Source organism: Antedon bifida, chromosome 8 (assembly GCF_963402885.1).
Source record: "Antedon bifida chromosome 8, ecAntBifi1.1, whole genome shotgun sequence".
Classification (NCBI taxonomy): Eukaryota; Metazoa; Echinodermata; class Crinoidea; order Comatulida; family Antedonidae; genus Antedon; species Antedon bifida.
In genome coordinates this window covers 5,109,033-5,121,516 of record NC_136233.1, presented here as the reverse complement: position 1 = coordinate 5,121,516, position 12,484 = coordinate 5,109,033, and the positions used below count along the sequence as shown (strand labels likewise).

The 12,484-nt window shown below is 34.1% G+C and overlaps 2 protein-coding genes across 2 annotated transcripts in view; one reads left to right on the top strand and one right to left on the bottom strand.

The window, feature by feature from the left end:
- Window positions 1–12,484, bottom strand: part of LOC144850866 (transmembrane protein 70, mitochondrial-like) — a 164,376-nt gene that overhangs the window by 44,829 nt on the left and 107,063 nt on the right. The window lies entirely within an intron of this gene.
- Window positions 1–12,484, top strand: part of LOC144850800 (rotatin-like) — an 88,133-nt gene that overhangs the window by 31,619 nt on the left and 44,030 nt on the right. Inside the window, exon 2 of the mRNA XM_078708244.1 lies at window positions 4,987–5,174. Within this exon, the coding sequence (XP_078564370.1) occupies window positions 4,987–5,174 (188 nt within the window). The remainder of the gene's footprint in view (window positions 1–4,986; window positions 5,175–12,484) is intronic.

Here is a 12,484-nt window from a genome sequence, read left to right as displayed (position 1 = left end):
ATGTTATTCGCCAACACCGTAATGTTAAAAAAAGTGATGCAGATAACTGATTACCACGTTTGCTCACCTTCCACAGCTCACACAGTATCACTTTTACAAATGTAAATTAACTAAACAAAATAGTGCACAAATTCCATCTATCGAAGACAACCATGGCAAATGCAACATTTACAACTCAAACATACACACAAAATAAGCCTACAAAATAATTACCTCAGCAACCTTGCCTTGCACACACACACCGTCTTTTAACAGGCGAACCGCGTGCCTCCGGTACTGACACCACCTCAGGTTTAATAAATTCATCTACCAATGCCTCATTAACTTCGAAGATGTTTTTATCTCTAAGTATATTAAACATTAAATTAAGTTAAAAAAATACATAGAACAAGCAAGAAGAAGTTTAGCCACAGAAGATGAATTTCGTTGATTAGGTCTTCATCACACCAGGGAAGAGTGAAATTAATTACACTCATCCCTGATCAGTCAACTTAAATGTTGATATTAGAGTAATTGATAAAACCTTAAATCTATATGCAACCAGCAACAAATACAAGACAAGTATCACTTTTGTCTGGCTTCTAAGGCAGAATTTAGGGAAACCTTACTGAGTCCGTATTATTGGCGTAATCCCTCTTATTGGCGTAATCCCTCTTATTCAAAGTTATAAAAGTTACTAACAGAGTCCACATTTGTAAAATCAAATCGTGAATCTATGGACCCGTGGCCTAAAGATAAATAAAAGCAGGCAGCATTGCCTGGAATGAATTTAAAAAAAAAATCAAATTTTAATTTACCTTGCTCATTCCAGTGACACGGAAACTTCCAGGAGTTTTTTCAACATGAGTTACTAACATCTTCTTCCCAACAGGGACCATCAGAAGCTTCTCGGCTACTTCGGACTTTACATCGTTCACATATAGCGGAATAATGGTGTTTCCCTTTCTTGCTTCAATTCCAGCACTTGTACTAGCTTCCTCTAAATCACCAAGTCCCTCACACACCATTCCAACAATAAATTTCTTCTCTGACTTCCTGTACTTTCTCTCCTCAAATCTCTCCACCACCACCAACTTACACATTTCTTTCGCCATGTTACCGTAAATCACAAATGACTACTATTTATATTATCTTATAAAAAAATGTACATGTTGCCTATCGATAAACTCATTGATGACTTTGTTGTAACAGTAACAGTGTTGTAAGTTACAACACAATTTCTCCAAATCTGTTGGTATTTCCAGACAATGGTACATTTACAATACACCATTACGGAAGCATGTCTCTTGTCTGGTGTATCCTTGTTTGATTCAGCTGATTTGTCTGACATTTTTTCTATAGTGTCAATAACCATAGCAATCATTTTCTGATTAATTTTTATATTTCTCTATCCTTGTTTGCCGGTTTTTAAGTAATATAATATGTGTACAGCCACATCAAAACCAAGCTCTTTGTGAAATATATCTTTTTTTAGTTAATACTATAATGATATTCCAGACATATCCTTTTTAATGATGTTGCGTAAAATCTGTCAAACATACATAATAGTGTAGACCAAGAATAATATAGTAGGCCTACTAGTAGTAGGTATTCAGTAAGATTCCCTTTGTTTATTATTTGTTCCATACAAATTGAAAACAGCAAACATCAAACATTTTTTGAATGAACTTTATTCAATTTTATTTCCCTACTTTATTTTATCTACTTTTTGTTCAAAATGGTGCAATGGTGTATTTCTTTATACGAATAAGCTTGTCTATTTGCATCAAGCCCCTCAATTGGCAGTACATTTGGTAGACTGGAAGGCATGGTACACTTCAAAATTTTCATTTTAACTTTTGCTGAATTACAATACTGCTTCACAACAACAGTTTCTGGATGAGATGCATCAAATTCAAAGTGCTGGAATGATTTTATTCCTGATAATACTTTAAAATGTGGCTTGAGAAAAGACTCCTAGTCATAATACTTAACAAATTGTTCACCTGACTCATTTCCTACTAATTCCACTTTATTACTATTTTCTTGAGTGCTATTTCTCACAGCCTTTGCAATATCTTCTAAACATGAAATATCTGTTCGACGCAGCTCCCTTTTGATAGTCCAAAACACCAATCCGGCGAAAATTTGTCCTACTAACAGGAATGACATTATTACGATTGATATGTGGGGGCCTGTATTTTCTTAATCCAGTCAGCGTTCCCTCTGAGCAGTCCCCAGAGGGAAAAACAGACATTGAAATATGTCTGAATACAGTACCTTAGAGGAGCTTGAGCTTCAAAGTTTAATGTTTTGTCTTACCTGTCGAATAATCGCATGATTGTTTTTGGCACGTCCAGCATAAGTCTGTCTTTGGCTTGTTCACCAACACATAGGGCAGAAGATTCTTCCACAGCTTCTTAAACGTAGATAGTCCAACAATCGGCTGGTCCGTTACAGCGCTGTCATCTGATGATGATTCTTAATTAATGGATCATTCTTATTGGTCTTATAGTTTATTGGTGGTCGAGTTAAACACAGTTTGTAAGTCCCTGTTTGCTTGAATTGGGTTGAATAAAATCCACATCATCATTTAAAGATTTATTGTCCCCCAAAAAAATGAAGATTAATAAAATCAGACTAGGCCATTTTGCAGTTATTCACTTCTGTAAAAAAAAAAAACTAAATTATTTCACTTGTAAAAAGACAAAAGAAACGTTTAATTTTAACCAAAAACCATTGTATGACAGAGAATTTTAGTATTTTTTGCTTTAAATTACTTTATATTACTAAATAATCATATAGTTATTCCTTAATACATACGTTTATCTAAGACTGTAATAATCACCTAAAATTCGTACTACACTATATAACTAGAGTAATTATTTAATTCATATTAAAGTACATACATTCGTATTAAAACCTATATGGGCACACCACCTCTGTTTTAAAGGGATACAAGAATGATTTGCTATGTCTAAAATTAAAGTATTTATACAAGTACGGAACATGTGGCATACATTTGTTGTAATACAATTAATTCATCTTAATCCTATATATTATATTCCTATAACCCCAGCATGTTGTTTTGATCCCCTTAGGTCTGGGACATTACCTTGCTGGACTTTGTGTCCTGAGTGGCGAGTACGCGAAATAATCGAACAGAAATCATCTTTTTATTTTTATTTTATTTTATTCAATTTCCAGGTAACATACAAAAGTCATAAACAAGGTACGGTATCATTCAACAAAACAGAACAAAAGTACTATCAGCACCTGCGGGTAACCAGAAGTGGATCAGTTCAAAAGAACTGCACTGTCGAGTGGCTTTCCCAACTAATAGTACGAAAAACGCAATAGACATAAATACACAGAGATAGTCTAGATGAATTCGATATTAGTAATACATAACATCATTGGATGGAAATGTCATTTATTAAATTAAATGATAAACTTATGCTATAAGTAAACGTATCGGGTGAGAGAGTGAGAAAGAGGTCACTGGATAATTTGTTTACCACAATTTAGTGCGTAGTTAAATTAAACGCAGAGTAAAATAGCCAATCAGAACTTTGATTTGGGCTATACCAATTTCTGTTACAATATTTATAAATGTTGTACAAGTTATACTACATTATTTTCCCCTTCCTTAGCCAGTACTCTGGTTGTAAATTGCAACTTAATTTCTCCAAATCTGTTGGTATTTCCCAACAATGGTACATTTGCACCATTCCAGTCAGTCAATAACCATAGCAGTCAGTCAATAACCATAGTAGTCAGTCACTTATATAACTTGTTAGGCAATGAATAATTGCATAAAGAAGGAGGGCAGGGAGAATAAAGATGGCCACATAATCGTAGTATTTCTGTACTCAAGGATTGCAAGGTATGGGTCATTCCTATTGATTGCAATGACTTAGTCTTTGCCATTGATGCTAAAGAGATCATTCGCAACTGAAAATTGAGTTGAGTTGTTGTTGTTTAATCTGATATTGATGACATAAGCGGCTCCGTCATTCCAGGCCAATGTAGGATTTTACAGGCTCTTCTCAAACAACTATTAAAGCCCATATGATGAATGAATCCTGTTTCAAACTTACAGAGATTACAACTCTTTCTCCACAACAGACTATGCCATTCCCAATGGATAATTCTTCTCTGAAGCTATAGTAACTCTTTATTGAAGCGTCAGGCCTAGGCTAGGTTTACTACATATTAAGAGAGGGAGGGTTGTCAATGACAATGTCAACAACGAAACACACTCTTAACTTCTGCACTTGATGCAGGCAAAGTGAGCAACAACTCTACTGAACTGAATGTACATTCTGATGGAATTCATTATTCTTTCAACTTTGGGATATCTACTACTGTATAAAAATATTATGCCCGTGATATCATGTTCATGTTAGCAAAAAACCCAATGGAAGTGATTTTCATATACTTGGTTGTCTTGCAGTTGTCATTTTGTCTCTGAACATAGCCTTCCTCTATATTGTTTATATTCATTCCTTTGCTCTATTTTAGTTTGTAGCTACTTTTTTTGTATATTTCCAGTTTTTTTATAGCACTATAAATCAGGTTTATGTTTTATTGTCATGAATATGTACAGTAGGTATGACACTTTGAAACCGACAAATGTTGTCAGATGAAACTAGATGCTACCAGCATTGTGCCCTTGCTTGTCGTCTCAATGATCATCATGCTGTTGCATTGGTGCAACAGATCCACTGTGTCTCTGCAGCATGCGTAGGATTAGTGGGCAACAAACATTCTTTTTTCTTTTGATGCTTATAAAAAGTGCCTAGAGGCGCTTGATCCTCCTCTTTCGTCAGCAATTTTTACTGTTTTGTTTAGTTATTGATTTCCTTATAAATTCTAGTATAGCTTTGTGTTCTTCTTTTCTCTTTCTGCATTCTTTAATGCCTTGATGTTATTAGTGTTCGGTTTACTTGTCAATATTGTTCCTTGAGTTTATATTGACATACGACCCATTTTTGTATATTTCAGGGCATAATTTGGAAGAGATTCGTGTTAGAGCTTTGCAAAATGTGATTGGCAAGCTGGAACATAATGTTATATCTCTTAATGATTTGGTTCAAGAGCGTCATCTGATAACTCGTTTACTGGAGTGGTTTAATTTCCCTTCCTGTCCCATGAAAGTTGAGGCATTGAAGTTAATTCTAAAGCTAGTTAAGGTAATCAAAATTGCTTTAATTGTGTTTTTAATGCCAATCAGTGTGTTTTTTAATAAGTTTGTACTTTACTCAACTTTGTCCAAAGTTATTAACTTTCTATATCAACACATCACAAAAGAAAAATTGCAATTTATTAACATAATCAGTTTTCCCAATTCCTTTGTATCTGACAATACCTAAATAGTCCACACATTCTGTATTCAATCTTTCTTTGAACAATGCTATGACTTATTCTGTTTTATTATCCCAAGATGTCTTCACATATGACAGATTCATCAATAGTAAATTAACTGTTTTGCCATTTAAATTGCTTATTGATTGATTTTAGAGAAGATCAATATATAGTTACTATAATATATTGTGAAAATTGTCTACATCTCCTGAATTTGTTTATTGGTATTAAACAATTATTCACTAATTGATCACATTATCACAACAAAACCAGAAATCAGAAACCAAGCAGAAAATTCTGTAGAGCATGGAACTTGATTTTGCTACAATCTTGAATTCTTCTAGATGAACACATAGAATAGATCATGTTATCGGCAATACAATACATAAGGTACATTAAAAAAAGAAGCAAAAACAAACAAAAACAAGATTGAATTATGGAAAAGTGGAGTGTCTGTATCTTTAATCATCAAATTTAATAAACGGACAGAAAATTGAGGAAAATGAACCAACATTCTGGCCTGGATGTCATGACAATTGCCAAGAGTTCATCAGGATTAACTTATTACCTCAAGAAATGATGGATAATGATAATAAAACTTTACTACACTTGCACATACTATGCAGTTGGTTTAAAAAAAATGATATACCAAAAGCTGATTTGTCAAAAGAAATAAAGTTCTGCCATGTACCTGAAGAACCAAACATCAGTTAAAGAGAACCAAGCATCAGTTAAAGAGAACCAAGCATCAGTTAAAGAGAACCAAACATCAGTTAAGAGGAACCAAACATTGGATATTAGGAGAACCAAACATTGGTTAGAGAGAACCAAACATTTGATATTAGGAGAACCAAACATTGTTTAAAGAGAATTAAACATTGGTTAAAGAGAACCAAACATTGGTTAAAGAGAACCAAACATTGGTTAAAGAGAATCAAACATTGGATATTAGGAGAACCAAACATTGTTTAAAGAGAATTAAACATTGGTTAAAGAGAATTAAACATTGGTTAAAGAGAACCAAACATTGGTTAAAGAGAACCAAACATTTGATATTAGGAGAACCAAACATTGGTTAAAGAGAATCAAACATTGGATATTAGGAGAACCAAACATTGGTTAAAGAGAATCAAACATCAGTTAAAGAGAACCAAACATCAGAGCAGGGAAGGAGAGAAAGAACTCTCACAATGGTACCAAAATTGACCATTGCTGCAGCATCTTTGATAGCTATAACTCTATTGCAACTTCCACAATTTAATTTTTGTTTTTATGGGTAGGTCGCTTGGACATTTGATATTTATTTAATCTTACTTGCTTTAAATCCCTAATATATTCGAAAATGTCAGTTATGACGCCCTCAATTAAAAAAAATTATGCTGCCTATCAACAATTACTTTCTTGATCACTGTCGACAGTTTCACAGATCAGATAAAAGCATTTGAATGTAATGTAATGTTCGATTTATAAAGCACTTATACAATCAAAAGATTGTCCCAAAGCGCTGAGAGAAAAAACAGAAAGAAAATACAAAGAAAAAAGATGGGTTTTTAAGAGTTTCTTGAAATCATTTTTAATAGGATCAGGAAGATTGTTCCACAGTTTAGGAGCTGCAACTGCAAAGGCTCGATCACCATAGGTGGCTGGGTGGAACAAAAAGTGCAAATGGATTAGTGGTTGACCTAAGAGATCTAACAGATTATGGACTAGTGGTTGACCTAAGAGATCTAACAGATTATGGACTAGTGGTTGACCTAAGAGATCTAACAGATTATGGATTAGTGGTTGACCTAAGAGATCTAACAGATTATGGATTAGTGGTTGACCTAAGAGATCTAACAGATTATGGATTAGTGGTTGACCTAAGAGATCTAACAGATTATGGATTAGTGGTTGACCTAAGAGATCTAACAGATGGATTAGTGGTTGACCTAAGAGATCTAACAGATTATGTTAATAAAAATGTGTATGTGTCGGAACTGGAAAGCAAGCAAAATCACCACAGGAGATGTAGAACAATTTTTACATGTTTGAAAATTACAGCCAACCACCACAGATTCAAACCAATTTTTACGTTTTAAGTTACATTTATCATAAAGTATAAACATTCATCTTTTCCTAAGTAGTAAATAGAACTATTAATTTAAATGGTAAATGGTAAATCAGTATATTAGATTTATTGAACATGATGAGTCTTGTCATATTGTGAGATAACTTTCAAAATAGATTGTATTATTTAGTTACTGGTACTTTCTAATATTGGTATATTCTTCTTATACTATAGCATTATTCTATTCATTTCCATTCTCTTAGCCCACTTGACATTTTTTGAATTAATACATTTATACTAATTTCTATCTTTATTATCTATAAAAACAATCAACATCATCCTCATAATTAAAATAGCCTTTCATCTTGCGACATGACGCTTTCCATTTTTTTATGCCATTTGATCCTGATTGGCAGGATGGTCTTTGTCTTTAGTTTTCAATTTCTTTTTTGACTTTAGAATTAAATCAGTGTTTATTTTAGTCTTGCTCTTGGTCTTCATATATTTATACTATATTTCCATTGTACACTTGGTCGCTTTAACCTTCGTGTTGTGGATGAAACATGACCATGTTGGTTTTAAGTCTCTGCAATTCGTCTTATTATTTTTTAGTTATTAAAAAAGCTCCTGGTACAGTATACCAGGATATTTGTATGGCCGTAAGTTTTCGTATTATATCACCTGGTCGACAATACCATATTTGCTCGAACGTTGTCACACCTTCATTTGTCAGTTTGCCCAATTACTTTTATACTCTTCAAATATGGTATTTAAAGCTTCAAAGTTTTCCGGCAAGTGATTCAAGTTCCCGGAGTGTTATGTAATTGGAACTTGACGATTTTATTACCTCAGATCTATACTTTTCTAGTTTTTCCTTTGGTAGTCTGGCTACCATAACTTGTGTGTGCAGTTCAATGCCTAAAAAAGTTCATTTTGTAGTTGGCTCTACTGTTTTGTAGGGGAGAGAGGAATGCCAATTACAATTTTTACATCAGAAAAAAGCTCCCGTTTTGTCGAGCAGTGCCAAATCTTTATACAAAGTTGGGGATGAAAATGCATTGTCCATATAAACATGATGTACCTTCCCAAGTAAATTGTTATCTCTTCATTGGGAGGTACATTTTTAAAAATGTTCGGCCTTTGAACGCAATGATGCTGATTTAATAGTAATTTAATAATAATTTAATTTTTATAAATTGACCTGTTATAGTAGAAACGATCATGGCCTGGTAATTTAAAGCAAAAAATGGTCAAATTGTCTGGAAGACAATGAGTTTTTGGGTAATTTAACTGTTTATTTTGTCTTTTTATAGGTGAAATAATTTTTTTCCCCCGTTTTTTTAACTTCATTAAAACTGCAAAATGGCCTATTCAAAGTCCGATTTTAAAAATCTTTATTTTTCATGATTTTGGGGGACAATACATCTTTAATGATTGAGAAATTTAGAAGCCAGTGTGTAGACCAATTCAACTGAATAGTTGGCAACTTCACTAGCCCCATGTAAAGAATCAATGCAATAAATGCTTTCATTGAATTTCTATTTACCTCCTTCCATTGTTTAGCACTATAGCCTGGGTGCAGAACAGTTAATATACACATTTGCGGGAAAAAAGTATAGGAAATTTTTTTTAAAATTTTTCTGATAGAGTATACCATATAGAAGGTCAGAAAAAAAACCCATCCCAGGATCTTGGGGAAAATTTGTCGGGGTAAATCAAATTTTGGCCTATATAACGCACACAAATTCCTATTAACACACTCAAATACCTATATATAGGGGATAGGGAAAATCAATTAACGGTTTTTGTTACTTGCAGTTGTGTTTTAATGATTACAATTAGTAGAGGCTTACTTTAATAACTACTTCTCATAGTAGTTGATAAATCGAGTCGATACGATGACACCATCATGCCTGAATCTAATATGGCGTCCAATTTGGCGGGAAAAACAGGGTATTGCTAAAAACCTCACAAACCTCCAAAAAAACATAGCAAATCCCACCAAAACAATATAAAAGTGATTGAATCATGGAGTGTACGACCCACTGGGTATATAAAATATTAAATTTCTACTGTTAACTACTTATTTTGGGGATAAAACATCATTTTTTTGTTAAAAATCAGCAATCATTTTTTACCAAAAAATGATGTTTTACCCCAAAAATAAGTAGTTTTACAGTATAAATTTAATTTTTTTTTTACATGGATATACCCAGTAGGTCGTAAACTACATGATTCAATCACTTTTATTATGTTGGTTCGGTGGGGTTTGCTATATTTTTTTGGAGGTTTGCAGGGTTTAGCAATCATTTTTGACCAAAAAAGTATGTTTTACCCCAAAAATAAGTAGTTAACAGTAGAAATTTAATATTTTTTTTTACATGGATATACCCAGTGGTTGTACACTACATGATTCAATCACTTTTATGTTGGTTCGGTGGGGTTTGCTATGTTTTTTGGAGGTTTGGGGTGTTTGCGGGAAGTTAGCAATACCCTGTTTTTTCCGCCAAATTGGACGCCATATTGGATTCTGGCATGATGATGTCATCGTATCGACTTGATTCATCAACTACTATGAGAAGTAGTTATTAAAGTAAGCCTCTACTAATTTTAATCATTAAAACACAACTGCAAGTAACAAAAACCGTTAATTGATTTTCCCTATCCCCTATATAGGTATTTGTGTGTGTTAATAGGAATTTGTGTGTGTTGTATAGGCAAAAATTTAAAAGTGCCGTAAAAAATTTTCCCCAAGACCCTGGGATGGGGATTTTTTTTCTGACATTCTATATGGTATACTCTATCAGAAAAACAAAAAAAAAATTTTCCTATACTTTTTTCCCGCAAAATTTGTACTGCACCACGCTACTAGCATTCTCAGGATTATCAGTTTTATGTTCATAGGGATATCTATTAGTCTCATTGACTAAGGTATCCAATACATCAGCTTCACGAGTAAGCATGTCATAATAAATTTTGGGTGGTATTTGTGAATCGGCGGCTTTCCTGTTGAATGAGGGTTGTTGTAGCCACAAAAATTACTTTGTGGGCGATGTAGAATTAGGATGTGTATAAGGTCGCCCGAACTGTGGCCCAAGAGTATTTGGTGTGCTCCCAAGGTATTCGAAAAGCCTCATCATATGATCGCTAATTCTGTGTGTTGTTTCGCATCATGTTTTGTATTTGTTTGGTGTAAGTGAAGATATCTTGCATATCTCTGGGATTGTAGCTAAGATGAATAGTGGAAAAGTCGTAAAACGTCGTAGACCATTCATGTTCGGACAACACTTTTTCTTACTTGGTACTTACTTGGTCCTTCTTTAAAATGGTTCCAATTTGCTTCCACAGATCTGGATAAGGGTGAGGAACGCATGAACTCGTGATTTAATTTTCCAACAGAGTCGATGAACTCAGATTCATCTACATCTTTCCATCTAAGAATAGTTCTAGGTTCATTAATAGTTTGCGATGTTCTGTTTTTAAGCTCAGCCAGGACCGTGGAATGGTCACTAATTCCAGAGCATGCTTGGACGTTTTGAATCAAATTTGGTTGAGTTGTAAAAAGAAGATCCAAAATGTTCTCTGTTCCACTAGTTGGGTCTTTCCTAGTCGCGAAGTTAACTTTCTGCTCTGGGTGGTTGTCATCAGCAATATTAATGATTTTCGACTAGATACTATTTGTCGAAATGGTGGCATCATCTGGGCACCAGTGCATACCTGGTATATTGAAGTCGCCCCCTAAGACGATAAACGGTGAATTAATACTGTTTTGTAATATAAGCAAGCTATCTTCCAGTCCATCTAAAGACTCGGGTCTATATGTATCAGGAGCTTGATAGTATACCCCAACAATTATATCGTCTCCCTTGGGCCGGAATGATAGTTGACACCAGAGTAATTCACATCCACTCAGGTCGTTTCTTTCAATTGATGGTATGCCATAGTTAATTGCGATAAGAACACCACCACCCTATCTCTACGTTAAACTGTAAAATTTGAGCTACAGTAGTTCATAATGGCTACTTTAATGCAATTGTTCTTAGCTTTACGTTGTGTTGGTTCATGCCTTGTGTGTCTCTGCTTATGACCAGGTAATTTTTGAGATGTGGGTGTTTGGTGAGGAAACTTAGGTACAAAAGTTCTACGTCTGTTGGCTTTTACTCGCGAATTTGGGTTAATGTTATTTTTTGTTTGAGGGCTTGATGTCATTCTCGGGTTAAAATCGACTTCACTGTCACTATCAGAATTTCCAAATATTGATAGGTCATCGAGTTTTGCATAATGGTCTTGTCAAGGGAGAAAACGAACTAGCAAAATTTATTAAATTGAAATTTTGTAAGTTTGAATAGCAATTATAACTGTCCTCGGTTATGCCAGAGCATCTGTTGTGGATGCACGATCTACATCCGTCGCATTCCATTGCACGGTCCTTGTTTTCAACAGCATATCGACAGATTCCGCATGGGAATTTGGGTTTCCTACCCCTTCTCACAGGACCCAGGTTTTTTTCAATATCGCCTGCTGTTGTTAACACATCAACGTTCAAAAGCTTATAATGTTGTATGCTACATCCATATTTCCTTCTATAATATAGTTTAGATATAAGGTAAGTACTAAGTAAAATAATTTTAGTTTCGGGTACGGAGGGATTTGTCTGTATCGGGTGTGGTAAATGTCAGGTGCGTCAGTAAGTGCCGTGGCTTTGGAAACGTTACCATGAAACCTCGTAGTTGGTATAGCGCCATCAATGAAAACTATACAGAGATCCAGATGAACCTTTTTACTAATATATTTTTTTCATTAATAACTGAACTATTTACATCTGTACATCATAACAAGCAATTATTTAGACCAAACTTTCCTATACTTTTCCACTTTCAATCTAAAAATGTACACAATATTCAAGTTTAATTGGTAACCTTCAATGTTTCACGTTAAATAAGCTGTGTGCTAATATAAAACAAACATACAAAAGCCACAAATTCAGCAAATAGATTTCAGGGCAACGGTGGAAAATGCAAACTTTTCAAAAATCACACTGGTCTGGTAAGTGTCTTTTCTGATGTAATATTTCATAATCTTAACTGA